The sequence below is a fragment of the Sarcophilus harrisii genome, chromosome 1 (genome assembly GCF_902635505.1).
Source record: "Sarcophilus harrisii chromosome 1, mSarHar1.11, whole genome shotgun sequence".
In the NCBI taxonomy this organism is placed as follows: Eukaryota; Metazoa; Chordata; class Mammalia; order Dasyuromorphia; family Dasyuridae; genus Sarcophilus; species Sarcophilus harrisii.
The window spans coordinates 247,160,178-247,179,342 of NC_045426.1; the positions used below are offsets into that span (position 1 = coordinate 247,160,178).

A 19,165-nucleotide genomic window follows, 5' to 3' on the forward strand; every position below is an offset into this window, starting at 1 on the left:
TTGATGCAGAGAATGGCAACATTGAGTTTTAGGAGAAGCAGGGTTTTTTGGTAGGATCCCTGGCAAAAAGTATAATCAGCCATCAGCTTCAGGATCTGGAACTTTACTGCTAATAGATAAAGAAGTTCTGTTTTTTTGTTTTGGCAAAATATCCCTGATGAAAATTCTAAAGGAGTATTTGTTTTTGACGAAAGGTCAAACTCATAGTTGTTCTTTGTCACAATCCATTTTAGTCTAATAACCTCACCTCCAAAATAAACTCTATCAATTCCTTCCAATTATGAGATTTATAATCTTAGAGTCATCCTTTACTCTGCCCTCTCACTTACACTCATCCTGTTCAGTCAATAAGCCAATTCTAACCCTACAATTTTTCATACATCTCTCTACTTTTTCCCATTTACATGACATCCATCTTAGTTTGGGTCCTCATTATCTTTTATTTAACTATTGTAATGGCTTCTTGTTGGTTTCCTTATTCTATGTTTCCCTCTATGTGACTACCAAAGCACTCTTCCTGAAATGACCATATCTTTCCCATATTTCATAGTATCATATTCTCTGCAATCTAGAAAATCTGGAATTGGTCTTGGAAATTATAAGACTCCTGGAATTTTCTGAATAAGGGATAGTGTGATTACATTTGTGTTTTAGTTTGGACAGCTGTGCCAAGGTTTTACAAATATCTCCTTTGATCCTTACAATATTCCTGTGAAGTAAGTGCTATTATTATCCCTATTTTACATTTGAGGAAATTGAAACAAATAGACTAAATGACTTTTCTGAGGGCACACAGTAAATGTCTGATGTTAGATTTGAATTTAGGTCTTTTGCACTACAGTATGTATGGTCTATCCACTCAACCAGATAGCTGATAGAATAATAGTTAATAAAAACAATAGCTAACATTTATAAAAAGTTTGTTAGGTTCTAAGCACTGCACTAAGCACTTTATAATTATCTCATTTAATACTCACAACAAGCCTGGGAAGCTGTTTTTGTTGTTCAGTCATTTCTTGGTAAAGATATTAGAATGATTTGCCATTTCTTTCTCAAGGTCAATTTACAGTTGAAGAAACTGATACAAATAGAATTAAGTGAATTGTTTAAGGTCATACAACCAATAAGTGTCTGAGGCAAGATTTGAATTCAGGAAAATAATTCTTCCTGACTCCAAGTCTAGTACTTTATCCACTGAGCCATGTAGAAAGTAGGTATTATTATTATTATCCCCAAGAAACAGAAGCAAACAAGGGTTAAATGATTATAATGTTACCTTTGTTTCAATCTCCACCTTGAAAGTTCCCCATAGAGATATAGCTCAGCAATGTCTACTGAGAGAACACTGGCTAAATATAGAGAATTTTAAGGAATAAGGAAGTCATGCCATTCCTGATTGGGTAATATTCCTACTACTTGATTTTGGTAGAGAGTAGAAGATTTTTTTTAACATTGGGTCTATGGATTTCCAAGAGAATCTATAGATAGAAAGGGGGTGATCTGTGAATTAAAAAGCAAACAAACTGTAGTGGTCTTAGTGTAGGAGTGATGAAGCAGGAGACCCAAGAAGATGGTCAAAGATGGAGTCCCTTTATTTCCAGTCCTCTCAGCCCCTAAATACCATAGTATGATTACATCACTAAGCATACTGAGCATGTGCCAACTATAGAACCATTACATCACCACCTCACCATAGCACACTGTGCAAGTGCTAACTATAAGCACCCTGCTATAGAAATGTAAATTCCTCTTTACTGTAAGTATCCCTTACTTCAAGTAGAACACAGGTGGTCATGCCCTCCTTGACTTCTCAGAAAGGGTGAGAGGCACCAAAGGGAAATGGGGAGCCAAACCAGACATTGTCAGCAGGTTTCCTCTGGGCTGAAGGGTCTTATACCTTACCCAGAGTTCCTCCACTATTTGTGGCCCTCTATACAAACAAACATGTATATTTTAATATAATTGATTTCTACTGTAATTCTTGACTTTTATTTATTTAAAAATGATCTTTTCAGAAGGGGTCCATCAACTTTATCAGATTTCCAAAAGGATCCATGACCTACAAAAACCTTAAAACCTTTGATATAAGAGGTATTATACATTGGTGCAATGGGTATGATGGGGGTGTGGAACTGTGTTCCCTTTAATCTGAAAAATTATCACTCTGAAAAGTGTCCCCTTTTGATCTATAAAAGAAGAGAGATTCCTGGTTGCCCAGACTCCATGGAATCTGAGAGAGAGCATATCTCCCCAGATAAGTCAAGTGACTTCATTCAATTGGAAATCACTCTCATCTTTTGGGGGTAGCTGTATCTTCAAAAAATTCCAGTAGCCTTCAAAGTAATTTCATTCAATTGAGAGTGTCTAGGCCTGGGGGTGGGGGGTGGGGAGGGGATTGGCTTTCTTTTCAACTTGATTTCAACCAGATTTCTATAAAGGATATTTCTAAACTCCTGATCCTGACAGAGGCCCAAAGCAGAACCATGCCTTGTCAAGAAACCTCTCTCTCTTTTGCATAGCTGCCTGTCAGGACCCCTGCCTGCTGTGAAGACATTCTTTTCTCAGTGAAAAGCCTTTTGTTATTTTTATACCACTGAGGAAGTTAGTCTCCTAGAAAAGCTGACCTCTGCAGTGCCAATAAACTTCCTTTTTTGCCAGTCTAATATTTCAGGCTCATGAATTCTTTCATGAAGGAGCTGTGCCGACCAAAAAGGGATTCCCACAACTCTCTGACTGCCACTAGAACCTCATCAGATACTCTTCAACAAGGATTCCCTAGACATCTAATGATACAATTTGGAAAGAGCAATGTATTTAGTCAAAATCTTAATGGATCATAAAAGTAGGAAATAGTGAATTAGACTTGAACTTGATGATAGTATTGTAGTGCTGCTTGGTCATGAGATAACTTATGATTTATAAAAGGTTATAATAAAAACCAACATAACAACTCACCTTTACAATGACAGTACTTTCCTAACTGTGGTTTGAGTTGTATTTGATGGCAGTTAGATGCTGATTAGTGATAACAACAGAAATTTGTGAAGTCTTCACTATGTTCAGATTCACTCTACATATTTCCATTGGGTTGAAGGCAATGTCCACATTAACATGTAATTATAACTTTGAATAATATAAATTCAAATCCCACTAATTGGAAACTAACTATTGTTGTGCCACAGTTCTCTTTTAACGTCCTGACCCAATTTTCCTAATTGTCCTATTTAGTTATTCTGCCTCAGGTTATAACCATTCCCTCTTAATGTTTGGGATAAAGGTCTTATATCTTAGACCTTAGGTTATACTTATTCCCTCTTAATATTTGATGGGATAAAGGTCTTTACCCATTTTAGAGATTATTATTAGAATATCATTAGAATATCAGGAGCCTCTCCATTTCCTCCCATTATGTCATCTGAGGTGCCTCGCCCCATTAGGTCATCCCCATCCAGGCACCTCCCCCATTATATCATTGTTCTTATTACCCTATAAAAGAATCTTGTATCTGACTTTCACTGCTGGATTCTCTGAGACAATAGTCTCATTCAGCCTTGGGACCAAATCATGGATCCATTTGGTCCCAGTAAATCTCTCCCTTTTAAATAAATTATTAAATTGTTCTCTAATCTCTATCTTGCTCAATTTCTTCAGCATTACACTACATATAATGTAGAGGTTTTATTCTTCTTGAGAAAACTGTCATCCTTATAGTTGTAAGTCCATTTCTTCCAAATGTGGTACTTAATTACTTCCTGAGTTCAAGTCTTTAGTATAGCATTTTTAAAAAAGATGTCTATATATAAATGTTTCCTGTGCAGATTTTTTTTTTTTTAATGAAGGCCTCCACTTCATCACCAGGAAGTATAGGTGACTACAACAAAGGTTAAAGTAAAGTGATTTCTCACCATTGCTTACCATCTCCAGGCTAATGGGCATGGTGGAACAAGAAAAGTGGGGTATTGAGCAATAAATGCATTGCAATTCAGTTACAGTTGTAGCAAAACTGGTTGAATCCTTTCAGAAATCAACAGATTTGTCACAGGAACTTTGAGATCAGGTGTGGTTTAAATATATTCATATATCTTTTGATGATTAGATCCCCTCCCCCCAGTCCTCAGGACCATTTATCATTATTCATATTGTTTAATTTAGATTCATTTTTTTTTTTTTAAATTTAGAAAATGTCTATCATGCTAGAGTCCTTATCTTACTCATAAGGTTGTGAAATTCAAATGATAAAAGTGCTTTGCAAACTTTAAACACCATTTGAACAGCAGCATTATTCTTGGAAACAGATTTAGATTAGGTAGGGACCTCAGAGATCATCTTGTTTCTCCCTTTCATTCTACCAACTCAGTTCTTCTGCTTTCATAACCAAAGTTCCCATTATTGTTGTGATCTAGGAACTGAGTGGATCCACCCAGTGCTTTATATATCTTATCTCAAACCAGAACATCCCTCTGAATTCTCCCACAATATCAGTAGGAATGCTTAGTCACTTGAGTGGGGGCAGATTTGAAGAATGAATAATACATAGGAGGAAATCAGGTGTAGCCAAAGGTAGTGAGGATAATGAAATTATTTAATTTGTTGGATTAGATATAGCCAGAGGACCATAACTGCAAGTTATGAGATAACGTTCATGTCTTCTTCTTGGTTAAGGTGCTTCATCAAAAATACCAAGAAAAGCCCTGAAACCTTCCCCAAGGAAGAACATAGAAGTGAAACAGAAGGGAGACACTAAACCAGTAGTTCTCAAACTTTTGTTTTCAGTATCTTTATTCTATTAAAAGTTATTGAAGATCTCTCCAAAGCGTTTTTGTTTATCTCGGTTCTATTTATAGACATTTATCATGTTGGAAATAAAACTATTTTTGATAAAACCAAATCTTAGTTTTATTTATTAGTTCAATAGTTTTTTTAGTTTCAATATTATTAATTTCTCCTTTTAATTTTAGAATTTCAAGTTTAGTAATTGATTGGGGGTTTTTAATTTGGTCTTTTTCTAGCTTTTTAAGTTGCAAGCCCAATTCATTGACTTTCTCTTTCTCTATTTTGTTCAAGTAAGCCTCTAAGGATATAAAGTTTCCCCTTATTACCACTTTGGCTGCATCCCACAAATTTTGATATGATGTCTCACCATTGTCATTATCTTGAGTGAAGTTATTGTGTCTATAGTTTGCTGAAAAACTATTTTTGAATTTGTAGACACTCTAAAAGGGTTTCAGAGATCCCCAGGAATCTCTAGACCATACTGTGAGAATCACTGCACTAAGCCTTTCTTTTCATCTTACATAGAACCAGCTAGAATTTCCTTCTGTAATGCCAGACTGAGTAAGAAAGAGATTAGAGACCAATTCAATGGTTTATTAAATGGAGAGATACTGGGACCAATGGATCTATGGTTGGTCCCAGGGACTATCATCTCAAAGAGTCCAGCCCTTAAGTATCAGAGAGCAAGCTTTTTATAGGATAACAAGAACAATGACATAATGGGGGAGGTACCTGGATGGAGATAACCTCATTGGAGGGGAGGCCCCTAGGATGACACAATGGAGGGAGGTTACTGATATTCTAATGACATCTAAAATGGATAAACCTTTATCCTGTCAAACATTAAGAAGGAATGTCAATAACCTAAAGACAGAAAACCTTTATCTCATCAACCATTTAAGAGGGAATGATTATAGCCTGGGGTTTTGGGGCAGAGCAACTGAGGTAGACCTTTATCTCATCAAACATTAAGAGGGAAAGGTTATAACCTGAGGCAGAATAACTAAATAGGACAATGAGGAAACTAGGTCAGGACATCAAAACGTAACTTTGGCACAACACTTCTAGTTGCCTTTAAATGGGACTGATTGGATGAAGTATTTCTCAGTATTGTCACATGATTCCTGTTCCCAGAACTTTGGACCTGGAAGGTCATTTGTTCTCTGGAGGAATGGATTTTGAACCTGGAGATTCAGGAAGTTGCAGGAAGTGACATGACCTGTGGGAGGCAGTCAGCATCAGTGATCATTGGTCAAGGATGGTTACATTCTGTTTATCCATTGTGAAGGCTTGAGTCTTTTGCTTTTAAACCTTGGACAAATGGGAAGCTGGCCAGGTTCCAGGAGCACATGTGGGAATTGGGATGGCTCCCAAGTGTGTGTGGGCCTCTCCCTTCAGGGATTAAATAAATGCTTTCTCTTTGTACCTGATGATGTCTCTGATTAGTTAATTGGGTTGGGAAAGGGGTCTTGCACCCCACCTGTCCCACACACCTTCATCTTTCTGCTATCATTATAAGCAGGTAGGACGATATATGACAGGGAATTGAGGGAAGAGGAAGAGCGTTGTTTTCTCACTAGAGTATGTACTGTGAGTTTCTTTGGCATCTTGCTCTGTAGATTATTGTTATTAACCTCTTTTCCCCAGGAATCCTGCTTCTGGGAAGGAAGCTCCAAAAGCTGTATACTACCTAGCTCTTCCTCCCCTAGGGTCTTGTAACTGTGGATGAGGTAAGCACAAAACATTGATTAAAATCATTCTTTGGGTATTAGGAAAGTGATGGAGAGAGAAGTGGTTGTCTTAGCCTTTGGAGAGGGAAGTATGGTAGAGAGCTTCTAAAGTATCCTTGAATTTCTATGACAACAGTCTAGATAGCTTACTTACCTAACAGAAGAATATCCTAGAGAGAATAGAATTGGTTCTCAGCCATTGAGTGACACTATTTGTGAAAAAGAGTTAGTGTGACTCAGTAGTTTTGGAAAAGAAAATGATTAACCTTAGTTAAAATGTCCCCAACAAAATCAATAATATAGTGATTATGATGATCATTATATGCAATTTTCATATACATTTAGTATTATATATATCCCACTAACCAAAAGTCATAGCTTACCCTTTCCATATTTCTTATGTGTTTTAGCCACACAAGGCTGATGGGCTGGCTTTTCCTGAGGAATAGTCCCAGGCAAGGGACTATCAGTAAGAGTGATTATGGGTGTCATCTCTTTTACATCATTCCTTTTCATTGAATCTTCAGGAACTTGAGTGCTGTGAGGTATGCCTTGTGGTTCCCCAACTTATGAAATAAGATGAAAAGTTTGCAATAAAGTGAAATTGAAATGTATGCAGAATTTTGATTGTTGTTCAGTTGTTTCCAATGTGTTTGCGACCACTTTTGGGGTTTTCTTTTCAAAGACACCAGAGTGGTTTGTTAGTTCCTTCTCTTTCTCATTTTACAGGTGAGGAAACTGAGACAAACAAAGTTGAGTCACTTCTTGAGAGTCACACAGCTAGCAAATCTCAGAGGCCAGATTTAAACTCAGGAAAAATGTGTTTTCCTTACTCCAGGCTTAACACTGTCTACTGTGACAACCTAGGTGCCCTGCAAAGAATTGGAGTAATAATAATAATAATATCAATGATAGTAGAAATTAACATTACATAACATTTAAAGTTTTACAAATCTTATAAAATTCTGGTCTCCCAGTAATTAAATTCTGGTTTCTTTAAAACATATTAATATTAAACCTTATGTTTTAATTATACAATAGGAAAACTATGGCAAATGTTTTTATTTCAGTTTAAAATATATGCTACATAGAAAACTAATTTTATTTTCCTAATAATTCAAATAGAACTAGAACTCGGTTGGAAACTAATGGGGATTAGTCCAGGATGTCTAATTCAGAGGTTACAGCATTAAAGGGCTGCTAACAGCACTTGAAAATGTCCTTCAGCAACATAGCTTAATATTTAATTAGCCAGGACATTCATGGTTACAAATGAGGGACATCTCTTCTTGGAGATTTCTGCCTCCATTCCTATTAAGAGGTGTTTATGAATCCCTTATACAACTGAGAAGTGCTTTGCTCTGTTTGACCTAGGGATGGTTTATGGTAATTCCCATGTGAGGAAAAATTCCTAGATAGATGCAAAGTTATGAAAAACTTTCGCCAATCTCAGTGCGTTCTGGATATTTATTCATAGAAAAATCATTGAGACAGTGACAATGCCCACCCATATTCATACAGTAAGTTGTACATGTGATGACCTCTATACAAAATTTTCTAAGTAAAAATCAGAGTAAATGGTACTTTACTTCCCTGACTTCAGGAGCTGCTTCATTTAGTACAATCCAACTATATATTAACTATAGATTGAGCTGTGTGAAAATCCTAAAAAGGTCCTATTTTATCTTTGTTCAGGATAATACCAACCATGTGAGTTGGTTTTTAATAAGATCAGAGGGAAGACAAGATTTCCCAGATCCCATGCTAGAAAAATTCTTGTTAAAGGATAAGCTAGAATCAATCTGGATGGCCTAGTTCTCTGGAAAGACAGCTGAATACCTTCCCTGGTTCACATCTTAGACTGATATGTGTGATGTATTATTCTATTTTGGTCAGATTATTTTATCTCTCTGAAATAAGTTATCTCATTGGTAAAATGTGAGTAATTATGCTTGCACTATCTCTTTGGTTTATGTTGAAGAAAATATCCTATAAATCTTTTTTAAATTTAAATTTTTTTTTTTTATTTAACAGCTTTTTATTTATAGGTTATATGTATGGATAACTTTACAGCATTAACAATTGCCAAACCTCTTGTTCCAATTTTTCACCTCTTACCCCCCACTCCCTCCCCCAGATGGCAGGATGACCAGTAGACGTTAAATATATTAAAATATAAATTAGATACACAATAAGTATACATGACCAAACTGTTATTTTGCTGTACAAAAAGAATCAGACTGTGAAATATTGTACAATTAGCTTGTGAAGGAAATCAAAAATGCAGGTGGGCATGAATATAGGGATTGGGAATTCAATGTAATGGTTTTTAGTCATCTCCCAGAGTTCTTTCTCTGGGGGTAGCTGGTTCAGTTCATTACTGCTCCATCGGAAATGATTTGGTTGATCTCCTTGCTGAGGATGGCCAGGTCCATCAGAACTGGTCATCATATAGTATTGTTGTTGAAGTATATAATGATCTCCTTATCCTATAAATCTTAAAGTACTAAATAAATCTGGTCAGTGTTAAACTGGATCTATTCCTCTTGAATAGATCTTTAGTATAACTAAGAACCTTGTGGGCAGTCAGGTGGCATAGTGGAAAGGATGCTAGATCTGGAATCAGGAAGCTATTGTTTAGTTGTTTTTGTCATGTCTGACTCTTTGAGAGCTCATTTGGGTTTTTCTTGGCAAAGATACTAAAATGGAACTGTCATTTCCATATTATTTTATAAATGAAGAAGTGTCCGAGGCTGGGTTTGAACTCATAAGGCTGAGTATTTCTTATTCCAAACCCAGTGCTCTTTCCATTGTGTTATTTGGATGCCATATGAGACTCCTTAGTTCAAATTCAGTCTCAGACATTTACTAGCTAAGTGACCTTATTAGCCTGGAGAAAGGAAATACGCTCCCCTCTCCCCTTTTCCTCCCCCCCCTCCCCCCCCGAGTTTGGAGTATGCCCTTAGCTGTCAGGCTAAATCCAAAAAGGGATTTAGCGTTAAAGGAGTTAATTAGCTATAAGGAGGAGACAGACATCATAAGGCATAGTGGGGGAATGAGAGAGGAGAGATACCATGTGGCATGGGGGCGGGGTAAAACCAAAGATAGCACTAGATAGAGTGCTATTAATTACTGCTGATTGTCTCAGTTTCCTCAACTATAAAAATGAGCAGGAGAAGAAATGGGAAATCATTGCAATATCTTTGCCAAGAAAATCCCAAATGAGGTAATGAAGGGTCATATACACTGAAACAACTGAGCAACAACATGATAACAAAAAGCCCCCAGAGATTGTGTAGGGAAGGGTGAAATATCATTTACAAGTCGTACACAGGAATAAACAATTACAACTAATATCATCCCCAAGGAAAATTATAAATAAATCCACATTTCTATGTAATTACAAAAGTCACCCTTATTGTTTGTCCTTCCATTTCTTTTGATATGTAGATGTTGGACTGTAGAATAAAAATAAATTGAAGAATGGTCTCATAAAATTTGAAAGGAAAGGAGAAGTGATCAAATAAGTTCCAAATTTCAGATATGTATCATTATAAGATGCTTGGAAGTTTTGTTGATGTCTTGTGTTTTTATATCATGATTATTTTTTTAATTTAATAGTATTTTATTTTTCCAAGTACATGTAAAGATAGTTTTCAACATTCCTTTTTATAAGATTTTGAGTTCCAAATTTTTCTCCTCCTCCATTTCTCTTCTTTCCAAGATAGCAATCTGATATAGTTTATGCTTGCACAATCATTTTAAATATATATCCATATTAGTCATGCTGCAAAAGAAAAGAAAAATCAGAACAAAAGGGGGAACCACAAGAAAAAAAAGCAAGCAAGTAAACAAACAATTATGAAAATAGCTTCTTCCTTCTTTGAATCACATTCAGTCTCTATAGTTTTGTCTCTGGATATGGATCTTAGGTCTTTAAGAATTTTCTTGGATCACTATATTGCTGAGAAGATTTAAGTCTATTATAGTTGATCATCACCCAATCTTGCTGTTACTGTGTATAATGTCATGATTACTTTTTTAAAGAAAAAAGAAAATAGGGGCGGCTAGGTGATGCAGTGGATAAAGCACCAGTCCTGGAGTCAGGAGGACCTGAGTTCAGATCCAATTTAAGACACTTAACACTTCTTAGCTGTGAGCCGAAAAAAGCAAATTAACTCTAATTGTCTCCAAAAAAAAAAAAGGGAAAAAAAAAAGAAAGAAAAGATAAGGAAAAACTAATCTATACAATAATTCTTTCTGACAGTGACTAGGACATTTTGCTCCCATTGTCTCCTACCTTTCTGATGAAAAGAAAGGGATGATGCATTTCTCTTTTGTTTTCCAGAACCAAGATTGTTAACTATAATTATACAATGTCAGTTTGGTTTTTCATATTCTTTTTATTTATACTATTTTAATTGCTGTACATATTTTTTCTTAGTTCTTACTTTATTCTGCATCAAATTATATAGGTTACTCTTATAAATACGTGTCTGAGGCAGGATTGGAATTTAGCTTTTCCTGATTCCAAATCCAATATTCTTACTATATTTCCCAGTCCCTACTTTAAGCAGAAACCAATTTTTTTTATATGATGTTTTCACCTTAGTTTCTCCATCTAGAAAATACAGATCATAATAACTGTTTTCATGGAATTGTAGAGCTAGAGTGTCATCTAAGTCCCTCTAATTTTTTTGATGAGATTGGTGAGGGTCAAGTGACTTATCCAAGATCTCACAGGTAATTAAAAATTAGTGATATTATTTGAACTTAGTTCCTATGATTCCATAGCCAGTGGGCTTTCTACTGTATCATGCTGCCTCAAATTTGATATTAGGAAAATAATTTACAAAACATGAAACATTATAGAAATCTGTATTATTAATAGTAATTATTATCACTATTATAATTCCAATAATCATTTTTACAATTAGGTCCCTTTAGAATGAATAACTAATCCTCTAAAGTGGTAGAATTATTCAAATTTTCGTGCATATTTCTACTGGGCTGGAACCAATAGCCATATTTTAAGTAACTGGAAACTTCAAATAGTGCAAATTTGAAAACATGCAATCTTTTCATTGATTCATTACTTGTAGTAATCGAGATCTGACTATTAATACCTGAGGTTCAGATGTCATGATAAAAATGTTTTTAAATGAACACTGATTGAATAGAAAAGTCTATGAAATGAATCTGAAATTAACATCAAAAGAGCATTTCCTATGTAGCATAATGCATAATTCATTTAGGTATTGACTTTAGGCCTTCGAAAGAATTTTGATGATTATCTGTTATGAACTGAGTTTCTCTGTTAAATAATTTTCATCTCCCAGTAATTCACTGATGTTTCCAAATGGATGCATTAATTCAGTTAACCTCCAGCTCTATTTTCAATGTTAATTTTTTCATTCCTATATCTCCTTTGGAATCAAAAGTGAAATTTTCAAGCATCAGAAGGAAATGTGCATTACATATAAAAACACACATATTACAGACACACAACACACACATACTAAATGAGATGACTCATATTATTCATCTGCTACCTTTTATTTATGCTTTTTATAATCACAATAATTTTCCCATATGTCTGCCCTTCCCCCAAAATTTAAAGAAAACTCAACCAACAATGTATCTGTGTCGATTAGAAAAGCAAAATTTTACCTCAATAGTGTACTGTCACCTTTTTAGGGAGAGAGCCATAATCAAGGTTGGTTTCTTCAAGCTATTTGAAACCTACCAATGATGATATTCTTTGTAGAGTCATGCAGTAATAGTTATATAGCAATGATGTCAAACACAAATAAATAAAAATTATATTGCATTGTATTTTATTTCTTTTGTTAATCATTTCCCAATAACATTTTAATATGATTCTGGTCCATTTTCCACTTGAGAGTTTTGCTGGCTCCTTGTCTCTCAAGTGTATCAAGTATACAGTATAATCTCTGAGTTACAATGTAGATTTACACAAAACATTCCCTAATTTGGAATTGCATAATAACTGGTATTTATATAGAGCATTAAGGTTTGCAAAATGTTTCACAATATTGTTTTTCTTGATTCCCACAACAACTTGTAAAGTAAAGTGCCCTTTTAATATCCATGTTAAAGATGAGGAAAGTAAGGTTGACAGCACATAAGTTACTTGGGTCATGTAGTTAATTAAGTGTCAGACAAGATGTCAACAATTTAGATGTTCCTGATTTCATGCCCAGCACTCTAACCACTCTCCTATCTAGCTGCTTTTAAATCCATTACAGGACTCTACTTATTATTTTTCCCTTCTTAAAGCTCTCTTATATGTGTATTGGCTTAGATAGTGGATAGAGCACTGAGCCTGGAATCAGAAAAACCTTGAGTTCCAAAATAATCTCAGACATTTACTAGCTGTATAATTCTGAGCAAGTTACAATATTTGTTTGCCTTCACCCACTGGAAAAGGAAATGATAAACCACTCCTGTATCTTTCTCAAGAAAACTCCATGGACAGCATTTGTCTGGTATGATGTCTTGAAATGTCAGACACAACTAATTGGCTGAACAACAAAAAATATGCATATAAAGCATCCCAAAAATCTTAGGGAATTTTAGAGCTTTGATAGCTTAAATACAGGGGTCCTCAAAATGCCCGCTGGGCCAGATGCAGCAGCTGAGGATGTTTATCCCCCTCACCCAGGACTGTGAAGTTTTTTTATTTAAAGGCCCACAAAACAAAGTTTTTGTTTTTACTATAGTCTGGCCCTCCAACAGTCTGAGGGACAGTGAACTGGCCCCCTATTTAAAAAGTTTGAGGATCCCTGTGGTCTAGGTTATCTACTAACATCTGACAGATTAAACGTTTTCTTTAATGGGATAGTAATATACTTACATTGTATAATTGAATAAAACTAATCTATTAGAGTCATTCCTTGAATTATACACAGAGAGTATCTTGTTCAAGTCTACTTCATGGAAACTTGAAAGGAAACTATATTCTACCATGAAACTTTTTTTGCAATTTTAGTAAAAAATATAGCACTGAATATACTGGCATTCTGTGGTTTTTGTTTTTAAAGTTTTGAATTCTCAGGTTCATGTCAGATACACAACCAGAGAAGAACAATAATTGTTTTGTTGTTTTTTAAGATGGTTCTAAAATTAGAAATTGACAATTAATCTTCTTAATCCTTCATGTTAAATGTGCTGTTTATTCCACCTAGCATTAGTTGAGGTTTTACTGATCAATCAGCCTTCTAAGTCTATGCATTGACACACTGACCTTGCAGGCTTTATGGAAATTACTTTGCAATTAACCCAGCTATTCCTGTAGTCCATGGCAATGACTGTACCTATAATTTCATTGATAAAGGGAATTCTGCCAATATAGTTCAGGAACTTCATTGAAACTTGCAGTCTTAGAGAATTGTCTCGAAAAGTACTAACTCAAATAGAAACAGGAGCCACTAAACCATACATAAGTATCCTTACAGATTGAATATCAACTTGGAAAACCACATATTAACATTATCTATGTTTTAGTATATTTTTATTTATTTTGTTAAATATTTTCTAATTATATTTTAGTCTATCTCAGGCCATATTTGGCAGTGTTGTGGACCTCATGAGGCCTGCATGTCTGACACTCTAGCTTAGAAAACTGGAATGTTGTAATATTTGTTCAGGGTGATAAAGTCAATATGCAGCAGGTTTTTATGTGTTTAAGACAAGATCTCCAACCATTACTTTACACTGCTTTCTAATCAATAATACCCTGTTTCTCAGTCAACATCACACTGACTCCATGGTAAATAACTCCAATAAAACAACTCAAATAGATTATTACACCTGATATTTGTACAATAAATTTTAGGTTACAAGGTACTTTTTTATACATTACCCAACTTCGTGAATTACTAAAACAAACCTAAGTGATAACGAGGACAAGCATTATTATTCCCAATTTTCAGATCAGTAAACTGAATTGTAGGAAAGTTGCACCTTGCCCATTGTTGAAAGACTGAAAAATAATGGGAGTTAGGCTTCAGAATTCAGTCATAGAATGACAGAATACTAGCTTCATGATATTAGCTTCATGAATCCTTTGAGACCACCAAACTTCTAATTTTATAGACGAGTTAACGAAAGAGATTAAGTCACTTGCCCAGGATCACATAGTTTGTAATGGTCAAAGGCAGGATTCAAACTCACTTCATTATGATTCAGTCAGCAGTCAACTAGCATTTATTAAACAATTGCTATTTGCTTGGCATTTTGCTAAATACTGGCAATAGGAAGAGAGGCAAAACATTGAGGTACATATAGGATAACATTGGAGATAGTCTCAGAGGGAAGGAACTAAGATTAATGAAGGACCAGAAAAGCTTTCTTGTAGAAGGAGAGATTTTAGCTCAGATTTGAAGGTAGTCAAGGAAGTTAAGAGGCTGAGATGAGGGGGATACCAGACACTACTTTTTAGGAATATTTTTGATGTAATTTTCACTGTATCACTTTATAAATCTATAAAGCACTACATAATTCCTGAGATTAATGATATTGGTAATGAAGAAGGTTTAGACAATGACTAGCCGGTGTTTACAAGGCTTTTTTGAGGAGTATAATTGTTTAAAATATAACTATTCCAATACTTCAAGAGTCTGAAAATTTATTCAGAGTGGGTACTCCCTCCATCAATAATAGATCAATATCAATTTCATGCCATGCCAAACAGATCTATCAGAAAAGTCTCAAGTAGAAGCTAGTGATGTATTTGACTCCTGTTTCAAAGTACTTGAGTTGATGAGATTTCCAAACTGAGTTATCTTGATCTTCAGACATAAAATACCTCACTGGCTTCTACCTGAGCTCTTCTGAAGTTCTGCTCCTTTGACCTGGTCTTTCAGGACTCAGTATTAACTTCATGACATACAATAAAGAGATTTCAGGAAAAGGGCATATTGATAGTGAAGCACAAGTGTATGTAGGTCATTTCCTCAACTTACCACTTCATATTGGCTCCAACTAGCCGAAGTATTTTCTCAAAGAACATAGGGAATAATACTAAGAAAATTTCAAAGAAAGAAAAGAGGAAAACCAGTCTATCTCTCTAAATCTATTATCCACTACTCTCCCAAAATTCTTAGAACAATACTTGATGCATAAGCACTTAATAAAAGTATTTTGCTGATTTGACTCCATGAATCCTACCATTCAGCCATACTAATTTACTTGCTGGCCATCACATATAGCATTGAAACTTCCATTTGGAAATTTTTCGATAGGCTATTTTCATACTTCCAATTTATTCTCACCTTGCTTGAAATCCATAATTTTTTTTCATCATTCAGCGTAAGCTTCACCTCCTAAAAAAACATCTTTTCTAATTGTCCTAGGAACTAGTGTCCCTTTATATTCCTACTGTCAAATCATCTTATATTTACTTTACATATATTTATATAATTTTATTTAATAATATGTCTTCATGTTGTTTCCCATGACAGAATAAAAGCTCTTTGAGGACAGATAGTGACCTGTTGTTTTTGTATTATCTACACTTAGCTCTGTGCCTGACACATAGTATATTTAACAGATATTGATTGATTGATTTATAGTTGTAGGGACCAAAGTCAAGTTGAATCCCTGAATGTAATTGAGGATTTAGTTTCTTATGGTCATTAAGTAATATGTTAGAGAGGATTATATGTAACTTTCCTTCCTTTTCTTGCAAAAGAATTCTTCTTCCTTTTTTTGGCTTTACTTTGTTTTGTTTGTAAACCACCATCAAATAGTCTTTATTTTAACTTCTAAAAATACTAAAGTGGCTCTGAATCAACTACAAAAACCTAGTACACCTGAGAGAAAATTCCCCCATATTGTATTTGTATTTAGAATGTTGTCATACTTTAACTATCTGAGTCCTTCTAATAATAAACTTCTTTCTGTTTAATTCTCCATACTCTTATTAACATTTCATAAGCCTTTCACATAATCTTTTAGTTTCATAATCATCAACAACCTCTTTTACACTAGGCTTGAAATTCTTCCAGTATTTCTCCTTCCTAGCTTATTTGTCATCTGTCTGTTTATCTATGTAGTAATTCTTTGAAAAAATTTTTAAATTTAATTTTATTATTATTATTTGTTGTTGTTGAGGCAATTGGGTTTAAGTGACTTGCCCAAGGTCCCAGAGCCAGGAAGCATTAAGTGACTGGGACTACATTTGAACTCGGGTCCTCCTGACTTCAGGACTGGTGCTCTATCTACTACACCAACTAGCTGCCCCTGTAGTAATTCTTTTAAATATTCTATTCACTAAACTACCAAAGCCTATAGTCTTACATTCAAGGCACTCCATAATTTGACTACAATACACCTGTACAAACTTACCACATACACCACCTTATTTCCATATTTAAATTCTAGCTAAACTTGGCTGGTCATAATCCTCCAAACATTCCTGTCTCTATTCTACTCCTCTCTTCTTTATACTTTACAAAAATATTTCCATCTCACATGTGTGATGTTAAAATCCTTCATAGCCCCATGGTGAATGGGAACCTTTTCACAATACATTTTTCCATTTCCCAAATTGTATTATATATATATATATATGTATGTATGTGTATACACACACACATATAATTTGTATATATACTATTGCATTTATATATATGTATTCTATACTTTAATGAATTTATGCACACACAAATTATTTCTTTATTAGACTAAATTTCTTGGTAGTAGTAATTGCAGCAATAATAATAGATAGTTTTTATTATTTTGGCATTTATCCTCAAAATAAGCATGTAATATCCTGTTGGAAATTGGCATGTTTGACAAATCAATAAAACATCTAAAACTTGTAATTTCATGCATTTATACATTTTCTAACTATGTAACTCTGGGAAAGTGTCTTAACTCTGCTATAGTTTCCTCATCTGTAAAATGATCTGAAGGAGAAAATGGCAACTACATTAGTATCTTTGATAAGAAAATTCCCCAAAGGATCATGAAGTTGCACATGACTGAAAAAAATCATTCATCATTCATATATAATGATCTCAGAGCACATGATGTTACCAAACCAATTCAATACAAAATTATTAAGTATCTATTGTGTCCTAGGCAGCTATGCTAAATGCTATGGATGCAAAGGAAGGCAAAAACAGTGCTTTCTCTCAAGGCATTTACAGTCTAGTGCTGTAGTAGAAAGTATGCTAGACTTAGGCTCAGTAAAATGTTGAGTTCTAATTATATTTGTGACACATACTAGTTAAATAAACAAGCCAATTCAGATCTTCTAGCCTTAATTTCTTTATTTGTAAAAAAAAATGTTACCTACCTCAAAAAATTATGAAGATCAAATGGGATAATGTTCACAAAGTGCTTTTCAAATTGAAAATGCAATGTGAATATCAGTCATTATATGTATTATTCCCCTCATTGTGAATTAAAATAGAATACGTATTCAGGCAAGGCTTAATGCTGAAATTATTTTTCTTTGATTTAGAGTTCTGAAGACTTCTGCACAAGAGGATAAAATACACTTTTAATAGATAATTGAAAATGTTTTGGGTTGTAAACTCATCTTTGGTAGTATCACTGAAAATCTCTTTGGGACAAGTTTAGTAACAAGGTTTTTATTTTTTCCACTTTGTTTCTATATTTTATAGTTTTTCCTCTAATTTGGAGAATAAAATTATTTGTATAACAGCATATATTGAATTTTTTTAAATAGATTTTGTGAATTTGAGGCAGCCAGGAGTGTAGCAAATGGAGGCATAGGTTCTGGAGTCAGTAAAAGCTGAATTCAATTTTAGACATATACATATACTTAGACATAAACTAGCTATGTGAACATAGACAAGACATTTAACTTTTGTCTGCTTAAGTTTCTTTATCATTAGAGTGGAGATCATTATTAGAAGAATGAAATGAGATAATATTTGGAAGGCACTTTATAAACCTTAAAGTGTTATATAAATGCTATCATCATCATCAATATTATGTGCACCAATATTATGTTGATTTTGGACAACAGTTTTCTTAATGATTTTTATAATTTTGTGAATTTATTTGTGGATGAATATGTGGTGTTTATCCAATTTGAGCACAATTTATTGGGGGAACTATCAAGGCATTCTGTATTTGTAGTGCAGAGATTAGCCACGTCTTAGTATATGAAAGATAGTGTCTTTTGCAAAATTCCAGTTACTAAGCTATGTCAGACTTTGTATTTTGAAGTGCTAATTTTTTGTAATCCCTGGTTCTATTTTGCAAAGTTTCTTCCATTTCCTCACATAATCTTCATTGAGACATCTGGTTTTTAAAAGGATAACCTTTCTACATGTTTTGGTGGTGATGACATGATTCTGGATCATATAAGCCTCTAAAATTATGTAAACAAATTGATAGTACTCAGTAATTTGTTTAATGTACCTTTGCAGACATATTATTGATTGAATTCAAGTGGATATTGCTCATGGAGGGCCTTTTATATCTAATTCTGGATCTTAGATATTTCATAGATTGCATAAAAAGATTAAACAATTTCAATTATATTGGACAAACCTAATAATGTATGCATATCATTTGCCTTTATTGATGATCAGTGAAGTGATGTTTATTTTTTTTTAAAGTATGTCTCTCTCTATTTTTAACCTCTTTGTGATATGCCC

The 19,165-nt window shown here is 34.2% G+C and overlaps 1 protein-coding gene across 1 annotated transcript in view; it reads right to left on the bottom strand.

Moving 5' to 3' along the window:
* Nucleotides 1-19,165, bottom strand: part of LOC111719342 — an 81,709-nt gene that overhangs the window by 34,641 nt on the left and 27,903 nt on the right. The window contains 2 exon segments of the mRNA XM_031942126.1: nt 4,350-4,352; nt 6,887-7,069. Coding sequence (XP_031797986.1) covers nt 4,350-4,352; nt 6,887-7,069 — 186 coding nt within the window.